We start from the raw sequence: 20147 nt of genomic DNA on the forward strand, positions 1-20147 counted from the left end.
TAAACATTTGAAAATAAATGTCTGTGGTTTGTCTGTGCCCTCGTTTTTTACTCGGTCGAACTCAAACATTGAGTTAAGATACGCCAAGGATTTTGTGAAAGTCCCTGCTCCGAGTCCGGCTCATTATCAGACTCAGACGACTCAGCGGATTGTCTTTCTTCTCCTGACGCAGGCGTAGCCGTTGTTGCGGCTCTGTCTTGACTTGTTGCAGCTCTGTCTTGACTTGTTGCGGCTCTGTCTTGACAAACGCAGGCTACTTTGGCGGTATCGTTTTGAGGAGACTTGACGTATTTCCGCTTTATGTACATCCCAGTGGAGAGCGTGCACTGTGATAGGTCTCCTCCTTTGACAAAAACAGCTTGTGTCCAATAGGATTTTAGGGAAGAAGAAAAAAGAGCAGACCTGAAAGTAACGAGTACTTTTCAGCCTTCCTAGAAACTTACTCGAGTAAAAGTAAAAATATTTGTCTTGGAAATGTATTCAAGTAAGAGTAATAAGTACCAAAGAAATCTAATACTCAAGTAAAGTACAAATCCTCTGGATATGTACTTAAGTACAGTACTCAAGTAAATTTACTCCGTTACTGTCCACCACTGCCTGCAGAGGAGCTGGTTTAGTGACTGGTTGGAACAACTGCTGGACTGGATTTTTACTTAAGGGCACCTGGATTATTCAGCTCTGAGGAGTGGTTTTATCACAGAATGTAGATGTAAAGGCACGACGAAATGTCTTTATTAACCAGAAGGGATGCGACGATGCCATTTTTCCCAAACCGATACTGATCCGGATCTGAGTACTTGCCGATACTGGGTATACTGGGTATATCGTAAGTGTGGGCATCGGTATACCAATGCCCACACTTATACCACAAAAGAATTGCAATGCATTGGAAGATAGGTTTTATTTTCTTATGTACTTGTTACAACAAATGATGAATGAGATTAAATAAAGTAAAAAAAAAAGGCTATAACTATAAATTTCAAGTGAAAAATAAACATTTGGTGAAATTATTGCAGTTTCCACATTTGAATAAAACAAAACATCAAACTTCAGTCGGCATGTCTCTGAACTAAGCGTTTTTTGGGGAAAGTGAGAGGCAGGTTCTTTTTGGTGAAAAGAATCACGTCTGATCAGCTGAGCCTGTTCCTCCTTTCACTATCAATGTGTGACTCTCAGCTGACCAACCTTTCACTCTCGACTAACAGCAGAATGAACTGTTCACCAATCATTGCTGTCACAATGAAACATAACAGATCACTCCCAGCTAGTGCAGTAATGCATTGTGGGATACATTGCGTGCACTATATATGCTATAACAAGTCTCACCATATAATGAGACATCGAGATATGTAGTGCACCATGTGATGATTAGCAATTAGTGATTAGCATCATTCCAAACAGAAAAAACAATTGGTAAAACTCTCAATACGTTTCTCTCATCTATCCAGTTGCAGAATGTTTTCTGCTTCTCCGCTCAACTTGAAATCATGCATCATAGACTGCGTTTACATGCAGTCAATAATCCTTTTCTAACCGGAATATTAGCAATAACCCCGTTTTGCACGGCCATGTAAACACCAATAACCCCTTTGAATAACCGGAATTTGCTCATATTCCGGTTTTTAAAAACCCCAATATGATCCCTGGGTTACTCCTTTTCTAACTGAATATTGGGTCATGTAAACGCCAAACGGGATTTCCCCATCAAAAGGAACAGGAATTTGTTTTCTGCGCATGCTCTCAAGATCTCAAGGAATCCTGGTCTTTTGAGTCCAGGAAGTTCTTATAAACACGGAGAAACACAAGACCAGGAGGAGACTAATCACTTCATAAATGTAATGAAAGATATGAACATTTCTGCATTTGTAGACGGTAGAAAGTACCGGGATAGCCAGATTTACAAAAAGGTGAACGAAAAGTTGCGCGAAGCAGGATTTGTAGGAACACCAGACCAGATCAAGCTCTGCTGGAAGACGCTGAAAAAGAAGAACTACACGGCCGAGAAACAAAACCACTTCTACTGGGCTGGTGATTATCCACCGTGCTGCTGTTATTGTTGTTTTGGATTTGGATACAGGAAGAAGAAGCGGAAATGACGGTCATGACGTTCTCCGTGCATCGCTGGTTTGATCCAGATATCCCAAATGATTAATCACCATGTAAACAGGGATAACCCTGTTTACTCACGCATGGAAACACATTATTCCCAATGTTTCAGTAACCAGAATATTGACCTTAACCCCAATTTTGTCTGCATGTAAACGTAGTCACTGTTCCTCCATGAAAGCAGGCAGCACAAAGCTGCAATGCTGATTTCAAACACGGTCTGTACTGTGAATAAGGGGGTGGAGTCAAGTCCAGTGTTTGACTCCACCTACCCTGCATGCAGCCACTATTACAGTTTTTCACAATTGTTTACTACTTACCTACTGAGGCATTCATATAGTGTTTTCCATTTATACTATAGTGTCTTCCATTCTGCACATCAGTGTTCAGTGGGTGCTTAGAAATGTCTACTCAAATGATGTATGTGTTTGGCATTTGAGAAGGAAATACCATTTAGTGAAGAGTTAACACTGTTTTGAGGGTAGAGTGTGCTTTTGCAAGAGAAGTGAAGGATTTTGAATTTTGTGTGTGAGTTTTGTAATTTGTGTTTAGAGTTTTGAGAAAGTGAGGTAGTCTATCAGGAAATGTGTTTACAGTTTTTTTAAATTGTTTACACGCTATTTTGAAAACTGGGTTCTTTTTTTCAAAATATAATCACAATTATCCAAACACAACACTCAATTTGTATAAGTCCTAGATTGTTTGCAAAATGACACACTTCAGTCAAAACATACACACTTCAGTCAAAACATATACACATATTTGTGAAAATGTTATTCGTTTTCATTTAACCAACACAGTCCTCAATGATCAGACACTATTGCAGCCAGTTTCACACTGCTGTGATAAATAAAAAACACATTTGTAAAAAAACTAATTTTAAGAAATAGCATGTGCTAGATTTTTGGCCAGACATTGTTATGTAAGGGATAATTTAGATGTAAAAAAAAAATAGTGACAAACCCAGAACATTCTTCATGATTAGTTTGAGATATAGGGAGAATGTACACAAATAGGCCTACTATAAATTTACCAAGCACTGCACAACACTGATGCTGCAGACTGAATATTTTAAGTATTTATTTCAATACTTACAGTATTTCTTACCATAATCAGTTACAGTAATCAACCAACAATGAAATCAATGAAACAAATACAATCCGTAAACAAATAAAAATTACTGCATGAAGTACATACACTTTGACTCTGAAAAAAAAAAACTACTGCAAAAGCAAAAAGAATACTGTAACTATTCATCATCTCTCAGTCTGGCTGGATGAGGCCATAAGATTTCATCCACATCACAGGCTATGTCTTCATTGGCAAGGCACCGTTGGAAGAATCGCCTCGTGTGACGAATCCACCCCTGCACAGAAGCTGCTTCGATATCATCACAGGCCTGCTCCATGGCCTGAATGAGGGGCAAACGGTCATAGGGCCGCAGGTCGTACACCTTCCACCGCCATGCTGAAAAAAACTCTTCTATTGGATTCAGGAAGGGGGAAGGTATAAGACTTCAAATTCAGGGTGCTCATGGAACCAATTCTGGACCAGAGCAGCCCGATGGAATGAGTTGTCCCAAACAACAATGTACCGCATTTGGTCCACTTGGTTTAATGCTGTGACAATCTCGTGCAGTCTGTCAAGAAATACAAGTATTAGATTTGCATTATAGGGTCCCAGATTTGCATGGTGGTGGAGGACCCCATTTTGTGAAATAGCAGCGCAAAGGGTGATGTTACCCCCTCGCTGCCCTGGCACGTTGGTGATTGCCCTGTGTCCAATTACATTTCTCCCTCTTCTTCTTGTTTTCGCAAGGTTAAATCCAGCCTCATCCACATATATAAATTCATGTTGAATTTCTTCTGCATCCATTTGCAAGACTCTCTGAAAAACAGTAAAAGACAATAGGATGCTATTCCATATGTATTGCACAGTATTTTTTGTGCAAGAACATTATGAGCAGTGCACAATACTACACCATAGTAAGATGAACAATACATACCTCCACATACTCATTGCGCAGATGTTTCACTCGCTCTGAATTTCTGTCAAATGGTACCCGACACAGTTGCTTCATGTTTATTAGATTTTTCTTGAGGATTCGACCTAATGTTGACGGAGAGACTCGTTGGATGTTATTGAAAATATGGTCATCATTGATGATATTGGCTTGGATTTCTCGCAGCCTGATACAATTATTGGTCAAAACCATGTTCACAATGGCAGCCTCTTGTGCACGAGTGAACATAGGGCGCCTTCCACCTTGGTGTCCTCGACCCTCAATCCTATGTAAAAAAAATCTACTTGTGCGACTTATTTCCGTAATAATACGTGGCAACAATTAATATATAATTCAGTCTGGCACCAATAACATATTCCTGAGGTTTCTTTCCTCTTTTTAGAAAAATCAACAATCAAAATTAAAAACCTGTACAAAATATGCAGAATTTCCAGCTGACGTTTAATGGTTTAGGATGTTTTTAGTTTAGGTTAGTTTAGTTTATTGGTCCTTTCAGTTTCCACAACACCAATAACCCAAAGTACAGGTATAAATCGTCAGTGTTATACAAAAAAATATCTATAATTTTTGGTATATATATATACATATATATATATATATATATATATATATATATATATATATATATATATATATATATATATATATATATATATATATATATATATATATATTAACTAAATATATATTAACTAAAAACCAAGGACCGAAAAGTGGAGACTGAAGCCTAAGCTCATGACGCATTCCCTTTTCACAAGAAAAAGTTAGCTTTTATAAACTAGTGCAATGTCATTAATAAAGACCATTACATAAATTATTTATATAAGCAATAATACAATAATACAATAGTACATACACATACCTACACATATACATACATACATACATACTAGGGGTGTCACGGTACACACAAGTCACGGTTCGGTACGTACCTCGGTACAGGGGTCACGGTTCGGTACGGGTTCGGTACGGGTTCGGTACAACGGGAAAAAAAATACAAAAAGTCCCAAATGTATAAGACGAGTTTTTTCTTCCTTTATTTTGATCATAGCATTTGAAAGTTAAAGTTTGTTCAAAACTAAAAAGCATCTCTTATTAAAGTGTAAAATAAATAGAATAAAACATTTAACTTGTGCATTAGTGTTTTTAATTTTTTATGTTTTTTATGTGAGCGCGGGATGGGACATTGTAACGAGCTCGAGCACTTTTAATAAATACTTGAACCCGGGCTCCTCTACTGCTGCATATGGGCAGAGCCGTCTGGGGGCGGAGCATTCTCCATGGGCCTTATGATAGTCATTTTAACGTTCAACAACATCATCCTACCAGAAACACACACACACACACACACACACACACACACACACACACACACACACACACACACACACACACACACACACACACACACACACACACACACACACACACACGCGGAGCTGAAAACTCAGATAGTCACGGACTGACTCAGTTCCATCTTTGATTCAGCTTAAATACAAAAAACCTAACTGGTCTAAAATTACACAATCTATTTAGATAGATATAGACACAGCGGTCTATAACATCATTTCTGAGCTCTATAACAGAGAATAGACTCTAGTCTAGTTGACAACAACACAAATCACATTCAAATAGGCAGGTGGTCAAAGCTACCACAACATTCTGTTAAGAAATTATTTAAGAAGGTTACACTGACTCACCAACGGTAGTTGACTCTTCCATAACCCAAAATAATCCAGGTAACGTGGAAAACGGGGTAACATTCAAAACTTTGTACATGCTTAGTCCTCTTTTAAACTTTAGCGCTAATCTCCTAATGAATTGCACATATATTTATTGATATGCACAGACTAGCACAGATTTAGGGCTGTAATGGAACGTGACTTTTGATATTTATAAGGGAAAAAAAAAAGATGATTCATTTTTTTTTTTTTTAACTCAGTCAGACGTATTCGCCGTATGACTGCGTGTACCAAACCGTGACCCCCGTACCGTGACGGGACGGGACGAATACAAATACCGTTACACCCCTAATACATACATACATGCATACATACATACATACATATGCATATATACATACATACATACATACATACATACATACATACATACATACATACATACATACATACATACACACATACATACATACATACATACATACATACATACATGCATACATACATACATACATATGCATATATACATACATACATACATACATACATACATACATACATACATACATACATACATACATACATACATACATACATACATACATACATACATACATACATACACACATACATACATACATACATACATACATACATACATACATACATACATACATACATATGCATATATACATACATACATACATACATACATACATACATACATACATACATACATACATACATACATACATACATACATACATACATACACATGTCCATAGGTACATGCCTATGTGTATTATACCTTTGTTTTATATGTATTAATCATTTTGTATTTATAGGTGCTTTTGAATTGTAATAATGTGCTACACATTTGCATTTCTGTATCTAAGCTGTTCCACAGATTAACTCCTGCCACGGAGATCATCGTTGTTTAACATTGTTTTCCTGAACATATATGTTCCCCTTAGTTCATAGAGCTTCTGAATGCTGTCAGGAAGTGTTTTATTGTTGATTTTAAACATAAATTGCGCTGTTTTAAGGTCCACTAAATCTCTGAATTTAAGCAAACTTTTAAGATTGTTTTCAGCGATTATCGATATAATAGTTCCGAAAAAAACCCTCCATAAACTGAAACATCAACAGGTACAATAGAATAACAGGAAATTACTTTTTATATCGATCAAATTGGCCGCTATACTGTCACGTCTGTGTGTTTACGTGTCCAGAAGTCCATTTAGTTATAAAGGAACCTCCATAACATTATGTTTGGGGTGGCCAGGGGTGGCTTTGGCCCCCCTACAAATTTGCTGGCCACCGCACTTGCCTCAATAAAAAAAAACAACAAAAAAAAAACACTTGCCGGTCACATAGATTCTATCGTCAGAGTATCTCAAGTATTTCTGAGCCTAATAATAATAATAATAATAATAATAATAATAATAATAATAATAATAAATATATATATATATATATATATATATATATATATATATATATATATATATATATATATATATATATATATATATATATATATATATATATATTAATAAAGATAAGATAAGATAATCCTTTATTAGTCCCACAGCGGGGAAATTTGCAGTGTACAGCAGCAAAGGGAATAGTGCAAAACAAGAGGCATCAATAGTAATAATAATACAGTAATAATATCAGAGTATGACACACTATAAACAGTACTGGTATATACAATAATAATAATAATAAATATAATAAAAATAAATATATGATGAATTAAAACATATATGATATATATATATATATATATATATATATATATATATATATATATATATATATATATATATATATATATATATATATATATACATATATATATATATATACATATATATATATATATACATATATATATATATATATATATATATATATATATATATATATATATATATATATATATATATATATATATATACCGGCATGTCTTAGGTTTTTACCTGGCTCCCCCTAGGAAACATTTTTGGAGGCACCCCTGAAGCTGAAACATCAACAGGTACAATAAAATAACAGGAAATTACTTTTGATATCGATCAAATTGTGCCGCTGTACTGTCACATGTCACCCGCAACGCATCCTGGGATATGTAGTCTCCCAAGGCGCCGTGAGTCTGAAAGACACGTCGGTAGAAAAATACAACTCCCAGAGTTCAGTGCGGGGGAGGGGAGCGTGACATGCGAGTGAGTGTGTACCGCACCAACCATGGCGTCGTGCGTTTCTGTGTGACAGGCAGGTTTTAGCTTCTGGAAAAAAAACATCGCCACTGGACTGAGATCTTTTGCTGTCGTGCCACGGCGGGGGCCAACAGGTGAAGATGGGGTCCCGAATCAAGTAAGAGTCAACACGGGCGACGGTGCAGCGCTGCCGGGGCTGTGTGTCCTGTCTCTCCCTGCAGACGCCGCGGCCGGCGGCGTCTGCAGGGAGAGACAGGACACACAGCCAGGCCTGACTTGTTGACGCTGGAAGCTCCTTAAACGCCCCTTGCCTCCAAAAATGTTTCCTAGGGGGAACCAGATGGGGCCACTTCAACTCTTGGGGTGGAACCAAAACTAAAAGCCATCATTACAGGACTTTATTATACTGTTGTAGTATACAGGCTCAGAAATACTTTATTATTATATTATTATTTACTTTCTAACTAACTAAACCTGAGACATATATACATATATATATATATATATATATATATATATATATATATATATATATATATATATATATATATATATACATATATATACATATATGCATTTTTAATATATCATATATATTTATTTTATCTATATATATATATATATATATATATATATATATTATATATCCGCCTATATATTATATACAAGGGTTTTTTTGTTTTTTTTTATTGAGGCAAATGGGGGGGCATATATATGTGTATGTGTATATATATATATATATATAATACATATATATATTGTATGTGTGTGTGTGTGTGTGTGTGTGTGTGTGTGTGTGTGTGTGTGTGTGTATATATATATATATGCATTTTTAATATGTAATATGGATCATATATATTTTAATATATCATATATATTTATTTTATATATATATTTTTTATTTATATATATATATATATATATATATATATTTTATTAGGCTCAGAAATACTTAAAGGTATTGTGACATCATTTTTAACATGCTTTTAACACTATTAAAAGTCTTGGCCAACATCCCTCAAATGTGTCTAAAAGAGTGTAACAAGAAAAACTTCAATCTAGTACTCCATTCCTGGCTTTTTATGACAGTGTTTTTTTGCGCCGTGAAAAACGGGTCCTTTTTCCCCTTTCCTGTCAATCATTGCCCCGCTCCTCCTCCAAACCTCCTCCAACCAACCGCTGCACACTTCTGCCAGCGTCTCCACCATGGATGTATTATATGGTCTCCACACACACGCGCGCACACCGACCACAAACACCGACACACACAGCCCAGACAGGGCGACTACAGCCCGGGAATGAAGTCCAACCGGGACCAGAGGACCGGGACCGCAGCTCCCCGCGAGCAATACGCTCACAGCGGCGTCGGAGAGACAGTTAAGCAGGGAGCAACAGGGGAAGCATGCACGGAAAAGCAGCAGGGCGAACCAGACAGTCCACAGCAAACAATCATAAAAATAAAGGCATGCAAGCAGCAGTGTCTCCTTATCTCAAGTCCAGTCAGTGGCCGCGGGTCTTCTTAGCAGTTCTCCTCCGGTGATTAGAACAGAACAGGCTCTAAACAGCTCCGTGTTAAGCTTGATTTATGGTTCCGCGTTAAATCGACGCAGAGCCTATGCCGTAGGGTTCAGAGTAAGGTGCGCGTCGCTGCGTAACCCTACGCCGTAGGCTCTGCGTCGGTGTAACGCGGAACCATAAATCAGCCTTTATGGTGCGCTGGAGAGGAGAGGCAGAGAACTGGGTGGAGGGGGCGGTGATTTAGCGGGCCCTGACGTCACGGCCCGCCACCAAACCAGGTGCGCCGTTTTTGCACAGTTATGCGGAAAATCCCAGAAAGCACACAATACACTGAATGTTAAAAGTTCGTTGTTTTTTGGGTGTAATTGATGTCAAGACACCCAACAAAACACAAAAAATCAAGAAAAATGTGTTTTTCATGTCACAATACCTTTAAAGAAACGCTGACTGATATGCATTAGGCCCAAATGATTTGGGATGAATAGAATAGAATAGAATAAACTTTATTGATTCCCCCAGAGGGGAAATTCACTTGTGCAGCAGCAAACATACACACGCTCAACAATTTTTACAAAATATATACGAAAGGTATAAAAAAAGTATATCCTAAAAAAATAACCAATAAATAGCTAAGCAATTAAAAAGAGCAATATTAAAAATGAGCAATGTACAAAAGAAATACTAAACCCAAAACGCATAACTGACGATAGAATCTATGTGACCGGCAAGTAGGGCTGGGCGATATGGCAAAAAAAGTGATCACGATTTTTTTTTCCCATATTGAATGATCTCGATTTTTAATCACGATTTCTTTAAATCAGAAGATCCCCCCTCCCTTCTGGAATAAAATAGAAAGTAACCAGGGATTAGTTTTTTTTTTTTTATTAACAAATAAAGCAAATAGCATGTTTTAACAAGAGCCATATAGAAAATGGCACAACAAACAGGTAGTTTTAAGCAGTTTAAAAAAGTTTCAAGTAGTTTTAGCAGACAAAATTTTTTTTAATGATCATTTAAAATGTAAACCAACCAAAAAAGTGCAAGTGAGTGAACTGTAAAACCTGCAGAACTGTGAACAAAAACAGTGCACAGAATATCAAGCCACTAATATTGTTTAACATAGGTATTCATATGCAACATGGATAGTCAACAAACAGAAACAACACTGACAGTTCACATCAAATTATTTTAGCAGCCACCAAAATCTCCACCATAGTCGATATTCAAAATGTAAACAAACAGTTGTGCTTCCTAGAGGGAAGTGAAATGCAAAATCTGCAGAATTGTGAATTAACACAGCACTTATTTTTTTCGTTTAATTTCACCAGCTCAAAGCAGGTATTACGTCCGGACTACATTTAATGCGACACAACGCGCTGCACATAAAGTTAGAAGAAAGAGATGGCGGGTATGTTTGGTTTTAGTAACATCATGCTCAGGCAATGAGTCTGCAATGGCCCAGACGGGAGACACATGTAGCTCAGTGCTTAACCTTTATTTTTAATCCACACTATATTCTTCTGGTTGTTCTCCGATATGTTCCCCTAAAGCCTGAATTATAGTTCCGCCTTAAATCGACGCAGAGCCTACGCCGTAGCCTATGGCGTAGGCTCTGCATTGTTGTAACGCGGAACCATAAATCAGCCTTCACCCGGTTCATACATAGGTTCCTCTAAACATCTGTCCCCGCTACAGTTTTAACTAAAAGAAAATGTGCTCCTATGGTCATGCAACTTGCCGCGGCATGTCATGCGCATGATCAATTAATGCAGACAGCGCGGTGCCAGGAAAGCGGGTTGTGATTGGTTGTCGTGCACTTTGCTGCAGCATGTTTTGCACGTGATCGAGAAAGTATACCCACAGCTGATCACCGTGATCGAACTTAATTTGATCGCGATCACAAATCGAGATCGTATAATCGCCCAGCCCTACCGGCAACTGTTTTTTTTTGTTTTTTTTTTTTAATTGAGGGCAGTAGGGTGGCCAGCAAATTTGTAGGGGGGGCCATGGCCACCCCTGGCCACCCCCTGGTGGCGCCACTGCACCCGTAAGATCGTAAAACAGGGACGGGACAACACCTTTGAGCTCAGGTGGACGTGTAAACAGGACTGCAGTGGCAGAAGTTGGTCCTGTCGCCAGATTTCAGGATTCAAAATACACAACATAACTGTCTCGTTGATGGAAACTTTGTGGAGCGTCTTTTATTTTCACGGACGTAGTTGTTTGTGGGTGTATCGGTGTTGTCATCGTGTGAGGTCGATGATTCAATGAGTCAATGATTCAACACCATAAAAGCTCCCGGGTTCCTCTTACAGACAAGGTTAGTTATAGGCAGCACTAAAAGAAACTGTGTGCGTCAACTTGTACAAAAAGCAGGCAGAAGTGGCCTCCAAGATGAAAGATAAATAATAATTGTGTGTGTGTGTGTGCGTGTATTTGTATTTTATTTTTAAAGGAAAAGAAAAGGACAGTACATATTAATAATATTATTTTCATGTAAATATGCTAGATTATAGCCAGTGGTTAATTTGCATCTTTAGTCCCTGGTTGATGTAAAAGAAGGTTCCAGACACATACATTACATACAGTCCAAGAAATGATGACACACAGCAGTAAAATACACTAATAAATACACAATAGAAGAAAATACGATGAAATACACTAAGATATAGGATAAAACATACAATAAAATGCACTAAGATGTAACATGAGTGCAGACTTGTGTGTGTGTGTGTGTGTGTGTGTGTGTGTGTGTGTGTGTGTGTGTGTGTGTGTGTGTGTGTGTGTGTGTGTGTGTGTGTGTGTGTGTGTGTGTGTGTGTGTGTGTGTGTGTGTGTGTGTGTGTGTGTGTGTGTGTGTGTGTGTGTGTGTGTGTGTGTGTGTGTGTGTGTGTGTGTGTGTGTGTGTGTGTTCTGGTACCACCTGCTCACATTTTGGATCTCCTGTGTTGTTAAATGACTGTCCGGGACCTGCTGCACCTCATGCATCGGTTGCACCCTCCTCCACCTGCAGGTGCAACCAGACTCCAGCAGTCGGGCCCTGCACATCGTTTTTTTTAAAGCTGTCGGTGGTAGGTGATGCCGAACATGCACGTAGCAAATCAAACGCCAGACATGAGGCAGTTATTTTGACACGTGGTGATGGAGCTTGTACTGTGGAGATGTTACTGACCTGTCAGTAGGGGTGTATCGATACACTAATCTCACGATAAGCCTCAAACATAATAATGAATCTTTATTCAGATGCAAAAACGATGCTTACGTTGGATCGATGTCTGAATGTTGGTGCTTTTCTTTCATGTCGGTCTCGCTCGAGCAGAAAAACAATGTTTGCCAAACATATAAACACGACACAGGTCTGATCTGCAGGAGAAAATATTATGGGATAGATCTGCAGGAGCCTTATTCTGCATCAGGTCCCTGTGCCGGCGGTTTTTCAGTCACCCATGCAAAAACCGATCATGCACGGCTGTGGCTGAAAGTTTTGGCATGAAAGGAGGTTTTTGCAGCGATGGGACGGATCAAGCTTTGGTTTTGGGAGCTGATTCCTGCCCAGCTCATGGGAGGTCGGCACCAGCCGGAGTCAAGAGTCCACATTCACAGTCCTGATCCTCCTTCAAAGCTTCTGCAATCTGATCCAGCATGCATGAGTTTCTCGTGTTGTATTAATGCTCTCTGAGCTTCGACCACAGGGTCTCAGTGGATCCAGAACCTGAATACCGGGATCTCTGAGCCACGTTTGATCTCTTGCTGGTGACATGGAGCTCCATCAAATGGAAGTTAATGAATATAGCGGTCAATCCCAAAGATTCTGATTGGAGCAGCAGCAATCCTTATATCCTCGGTTGATCCTTAAAGGAGACCTATTATGGCATCTAATCCCTATTTTAAACAGGCCTTGAATGTCTTAAAAACAAGCTTTTAATTGTTTTTGCTAAATAAATTCGAAATTCAGCCTCTAAACCATGTCTTTATCGTCCAATTCTCTAACCTCATTATCTATGCAGGATTCTGAGTGGGCGGGGCTATGATAATGAGGCTCTGTTCTGATTGGCTGCCTGAATGATGCCATACACCGCTACGAAAAAATGGTTTGAAGCTCCGGCCGGTGGAGTTAGTTGTTAGTGGTTTCGCGCATTGGAGGCCAACCGATTTAAATCGCACCCGTCATTCCGTAACGACGGGAGCAGAATCTTATTGTCTCGTAGATCCACATCACACTGGACGGATCATCCGGGCGGCTGTACAGACACTGCAGAATCTGGTTGCTTTCCTCCTTCTCTGAGTTGGCAGGCTGAGGGGAGACCACTTTATATATGTTAAAGACAGAGAAAACATGTTTTTCATAATAGGTCCCCTTTAATGAATGTAGCGGTCAATCCCAAAGATTCTGATTGGGGCAGCAGCAATCCTTATATCCTCGGTTGATCCTTAATGTGAAGTCTTTCTGATAACTTGAGCTGTTTTTCTGAAAAAGAACACAAATAAGGAACTTTGCAGTAATTGTTTCTCTTCTGTTCCAGGGAGAGTCCCGAGTCCACCTTTGAGGTGTATCTGGAGGTGGCCCTCCCAGGCAAGCACAGCTCCGGTAAGTCCCCGTAGGCTCCGCTGATCCTGGACTGGTCCGGGACTAGTCCGGGTCCAGGACTGCTGTTTTAGGGTGCTTTCACACCGGTCCCGTTTGGAGCAGTTGTTCCGGAACAGGGAGCGTTTCCCCCTAAAGTTTGGTTTATCTGAACACAGCAATCGCGCTCGGGATTTGTAGTGAGAACATAATCCACACAGCAACCGACACAACTCCATTCATGTGTATGTGCGACCGCGGGCCAAGGAGAAGAGTCGGGGCAGCCTCCCCCACCTTCCTCCTATTGGACGTGCCGAGATGTCTCAAACATGGCACGTGGCACGGTGAAATTAAAAAATGTTCAATTCGGGCAGGCAGGCGCGTCGCAAATGCCGCAGCAGGTGCCTTCTCGCCTGCAGAGCGGTCCGCTCTTGCACCGGTAGCACATAAATGAATGGGATTGCCGGCGGCGGTCTGCACTTTGCCCTCTCTGTGAAAGGGGTTTGTTGTTTATCCCGGGGTGCGGAAGAGAAGACTCCTTCCCCCTTGGTTCTCGTGGCATTTTTTAACAGCTTTGAACCGCTACAGACGGTTGCCTTGTAAACACAGACACCACATACGAAAAACGAAACAACTGTATCAATTTAGCCCCTGAATCGGAACAAAACAAATAGGCCACAGGTCTGAAAGCTCCCTTACATTCTCATGAAACACATTCAATCAGAGAAAAAATTCTGCTGTCTCGGATGCAGAAGCTGCTTTATTGTCTCAGTAGAAGAAACTGTTGATGCTGCCGCAAATGAGAAGTGCTTCCCTTTCTCTCCTCGCTGGCTTTTGAACACATTGGTTTTGAATGAAGACATCATTGCTTGAAGCAGGTGGAGACACAAGTTGTTCTTTAACGGTATTTATCCATCATGAAGGTACGCTGCATGTTACGTTTCAACTTTGGGAAACATTGAGATTCAGTTGTTGCAGTATTTCTCAAATGTTGCTTTTCCTGAAACATTGTTGCAGCTTCTCTCTTTAATGTAACTTTTAAAGCAAACATCTCTGAATACACTCCCTGACTGCAGCAACTAAGACGATAATCAGAATAGCGGCCGGCGTCATACAGCGAGCAGCAACGAGACGAGCTCTGCGTCAGACCGGCAGCCCCTGCGAGGTTCCTCTTGGGATGTAAGATGATTTCTTAATCTGTGTCTGCAAGGTTTCTGCGACCTTTCTGAAAAGGAAGTAAAAAGGGAGCAGCTTAACTGAACATTTCCAACGAGTGAGTTGTGGTTAATGATTTATGTCAGAATAAGTAGAAATAGTAGAAAAACCAGGTCACAGCACAGACGTACTCTGACGTCCGTGCGTCTTTGGGCACTAAAGAAGGGTTTAAATGAAACTGTCTTGAGTGTTTTGAAGTGAGGTCAGAGGTGGGAAAGCTTAGGAGCAGCCGAGGAAGAGCAGGCCTCGGGGAGTTTCTGCAACGTCTTCCATAGATGATAATTCTTCTATAAATACGTTGGTGTGTCATCTGTGAAAGAAGCGGATGCTTTGTTCGGCCGCCGCAGCGTGTGACTAATTTCCTGGATACCGAGGACGGCGCGCTGACTGTATTTCTAAGAACGTCTTCCTGTTAGCGTCCTGTGTCTTTCATCACTTCCTGCGATCTCTTAAAGATGCCTCATCCATCTCTTTTCTGACCAACAAGGCTGCTGAACGTAGGATCTTGTGATCAGACACAACCATTTAGGTCATCTTACACAGAGTGACCAGAAAAACGTCTGCTTCTGTGCCGCATCAGAGATAGGACGGCCGTAGTATTGACAGGTGAAGGATGCGGTTGTCAGGTGGAGGGATGCTTGGTAACAGACGGTTAGTAATGCAGGGATGCAGCAGAAAAGTGACCAGCTCAGTGGAGATCAGTCCTTTATTTATTTTTTTGATATATGTTTTTATTGGCAGATTGTTTCCACAATAGAGAGCAAAACAGATGAACATACCTTTTTTTTTTTTCTCCCTCTCCCCATCCCTCCCCCCATGGTTATCATCATTAAGTTTCCTTTGGGAATAGCAAAAAATAAACAAAAAATAAAACTAATAATAATAATAATAATATTTAAAAAAAATAGTAAATAAATAAAAATGAAAAGATACTAATATAGTGACATAAAAGTAGTAGTAGTGCAATGAATGTAAACTTAAATAAGAAAATAAAGTGAGAACGAAACCGAGATGGGTTATCTAGAGATTAATAATTATTTCTTAGATCAATAATTAGCAATTCCAGTAGTAGTCACAAGTTATACTAGTAAACACTTGAGTCGGAATGTTGTCATATATCACCTCCAGAGTTATATACCAATGTAATTGGGCTGTTACTATTTTTAGGGATAGAAAAATGAAAAACAACAAACAACAAGAAACAAAGACATCAGCTCAGTCCTTTGGAAGTACCCTCAAATTTTCAAAATAGGTAATACATGGTTGCCAGCTCGAGAAGAACCTTTCTAATGAACCTCTAATTGTAAACTTTATTTTTTCCAATTTTAAGAAATCCATAATATCTTTGAGCCATAAGGTAGTAGAAGGAGGCAGTCAGACCCAGCTCATCCTGCAGCTTTGAAACTCAGTAGGGGTGTAACGATACACTAATCTCACGATACGGTACGATACACGATATTGAGGTCACGATAACGATACGATACGATTTTATAGCAGTATTTTTTTTACATTGAATGAGGAACATTTGACTGGAAAAAATTGTCTTTTATTTGAAAGATACAAAATACAAAACAATGCTGTACGTTTGCCCTATTGTTACAGTTTGTGATGCTTTATAACTGTTTTTTTTCCAACAATATCTTTGTTTTTTTCAAAATCTTTCCAATAATACAAAAGTAAGAGTGCTCTTACACAAAAGGAAACATCAAAGGCCGGTGAACTACTGCCCAGCAGTCGAATCATATTTCTTACAACTCAGATATTTATAAGATATCATAAAGCAACACTCAATTTAGGTTTAAATGAGAAAAGGAAAGAGAAAAAGAAAGAAAAAGAAAAAATAAATAAAACCCCAAACAAAACAAAAAATAACAAATCAAAACAACAAAGGTTTCTCTGTTTTTGAAAGGTTAGCCCAAAATATTTCACCATTGTGCTCAATCCAGAAATACAAACTCAAATATACAATTCGCACAGTAAAGAAATCAAGTATCAAAAGAAAGGAAATTTAGGAACACTGCTGAGGATCACTAGTAGCTACGACTCATCCGCCCCACTCCCCAGACCGCTCAAATCCACACTCTCCATAAATTCCATAAAAGGACCCCAAATGTCTTGAAACGATGACAGTTTACCCTTTATAATATAAGTGATCTTTTCCATAGGTAATGTCGTAGACAATTCCTTAATCCAGTTATTGAATTTCGGTTTACTGGTACTCTTCCATGAGAGTGCTATGACTCTTTTTGCAAGCAGTAAACACAAATCCAGGGCAGTGATTATTTTTCTAGACACATGGTGTCTATCAGGATATAAACCTAGGATAAACAGTTTAGGGTCAAGGACAAATTTTTTATTTAGTATAGTCTCTAAAGCTTGTTTAATCTCCCGCCAGAATTGTTGAACTTTATCGCATTTCCAAATACAATGGAAGAACGTCCCCTTCTCCTCTCCGCACCTGATGCACACGTCAGGGATGGCACCATTATACTTATTTAGCTTTTCCGGTGTTACATATGTCCTCATTAGCCAGTTATATTGTAGTACTTTGAGACGTGTATTGGTACTTTTTGTTTGTGCTTTAGCACACGCTTCTTCCCAGTCCTCTGAGGACAAGTCCTCCTGTAAATCCTCCCTCCAGGCATTAAGCTTCCGTGAAGAAGACTCAGAGGACCCCTCTGCTAACAAGTTATACAATTTGGAGATAATTCCTTTTCTAAAGCAGTCATTTTTCATTTCATGTTCCATAACGGACAACGGGGGAATTGATACACGCTGATTTTGAGATGATCTAATAAAATTTCTCACCTGTAGTTATTTAAATTGATGTTTACTTGGAATGTTGTACCTGGCAATCAGCTCTTCAAATGACATCAAAACATCACCCTCTGATCCCATGAGATCCCCTATTGTCTTTAAACCCTTTTCAGCCCACTTCCTAAAACCAGGGTCAGCTCTGCCCGGAGGGAAGAAATGGTTACCCCATATCGGGCTGAAGCGTGACAGAGAGGAGGATTCACCTAAATACTTCTTAACCAAATTGTAATCATATTTCTGAGTATAGGATTTTTCGTATTTTTTTTTTAACATTTTGACTTTTGCTGAGTATATGTACTGGGGTAGAGGGAGGGGGACTGAGCAATTTTCAATATTTATCCATGGTGGCAGAGACTTATCTGTAAAAATAAAACATCATGGTCCTCAATTGAGCTGCCCAATAGAACCAAAGTGGATTGGGGCACCTGAGGCCTCCTCTATCATATGGTAGGTACAAGAGTGATAAGCGTAGCCTCGGCCGTCTATTATTCCACAAAAAACGTATGAAAATCTTCTTTAAAAGTTAAAATAAATCAACAGGAGGTGGCAATGGGATGTTCTGAAACAAATACAGGAGTTTGGGCATTATATTTAATTTAAAAACATTTATTCTTGCTATAAGTGACAAGGGCAAGGAGTTCCATCTATCTATAGAGGAAGTAATTGAGTCAACCATGGGGGCGTAGTTAACTCCCACAATGTCATTTATACATGGTACTATCCTAATCCCCAGATATGTAAAGCAGTCCACTTTTTTAAAGTGGAAAGGATTTCCGGCATTGTTTCTTTCTTCTGAATTAAGTAACATTAATGAAGATTTGTCTTTATTTACTTTATATCCTGATATATTTCCAAATGTGTTTATTAGATATAGCAAGGCTGGAATCGAATGTTTTAGGTTTCCCAAAAAAAGAATGACATCATCAGCAAATAAAGCAATTCTGTGTTCCTGTTGGCCTACTGACAAACCAGTTATGTCTTTATGAGACCGCACTGCAATGGCAAATGGTTCAATTGCTAGAATAAAGAGTAAGGGGGACAAGGGGCACCCCTGCCTACATCCCCTTTTGATTTTAAATGATTTAGATATAACTCCAATTGTTAATATTTCAGCATAAGGTTCATTATATAAAAGTTTAACCCACCGACAAAAATTATCCCCACAGCCAAATCTTTTCAATATCTCAAATAAATAGGGCAATTCAACTCGATCAAAGGCCTTTTCGGCATCCAATGATAACAAAGCAGTGTCTGATTTTCCTTCTCAAATTATAAAAAATATCCATCACTCGTCTCACGTTATGAAATCCCTGTCTACCTACAATAAACCCATTCTGGTCACCTGCAATTATGTCAGGTAATATTCTCTCCAATCTTCGAGCCAAGATTTTGCAAAGTATTTTCAAATCCACATTAAGAAGACTTATTGGTCTAAGGTTTTCACATTTATTGCAAGGTTTGCCAGGTTTGGGCAATAATGTTATCAGAGCTCCTCTTAATGAGGAAGGGAGAGTTCCCTTTTCAAATGAGTCTGAGAACATGTCAAAAAGAGGGAGCAGCAATTTAGCTTTACATTTTTTATAAATTTCTGATGGCAGCCCATTTGGGCCCGGGGCTTTACCTGTCTTCAAATGATCTATTGCTATCGATATTTCCTCCTTAGTTATAGCTGCACCAAGAGCTACACTTCTTGATTCTGGAATATTGGTTATTTGAAGGGTATCTAAGAAGAGATTTTGGTCTTGTCCCATATGTGTTATGTCTGAACTGTATAATTAAAAAAAAAAAAAAACCTTAAAAGTTTCATTAATTTCTAAAGGATCCACAATCATCTGTCCATCACTATTTTCAACTGAGGTAATATTTTTCTCATTTTGTAATTGTCGGAGGCGCCAGGCTAATAGTTTCCCGGACTTCTCTCCTTGATCATAAAAAGCCTGTTTGAGACGCAAAACATGTGAGGCTGCCTTAGAGGCAGAGAGTTCGTTATACTGTGTTCTTAGT

At 38.9% G+C, this 20147-nt stretch overlaps 1 protein-coding gene across 4 annotated transcripts in view; it reads left to right on the forward strand.

The window, feature by feature from the left end:
* Positions 1–8019: 8019 nt before the first annotated feature.
* The window catches only part of dennd1a (DENN/MADD domain containing 1A), a 94572-nt gene continuing 82444 nt past the window's right edge, over positions 8020–20147 (forward strand). For 3 of the 4 annotated variants that reach the window (XM_061734629.1, XM_061734631.1, XM_061734630.1), the window contains exons 1-2: positions 8020–8187; positions 14071–14135. In XM_061734629.1, the coding sequence (XP_061590613.1) occupies positions 8171–8187; positions 14071–14135 (82 nt within the window). In that variant the 5' untranslated portion in view covers positions 8020–8170. The remainder of the gene's footprint in view (positions 8188–14070; positions 14136–20147) is intronic. The other variant, XM_061734632.1, reaches the window with a different exon arrangement.

The sequence above is a fragment of the Cololabis saira genome, chromosome 11 (assembly GCF_033807715.1).
Source record: "Cololabis saira isolate AMF1-May2022 chromosome 11, fColSai1.1, whole genome shotgun sequence".
NCBI classification, from domain to species: domain Eukaryota; kingdom Metazoa; phylum Chordata; class Actinopteri; order Beloniformes; family Belonidae; genus Cololabis; species Cololabis saira.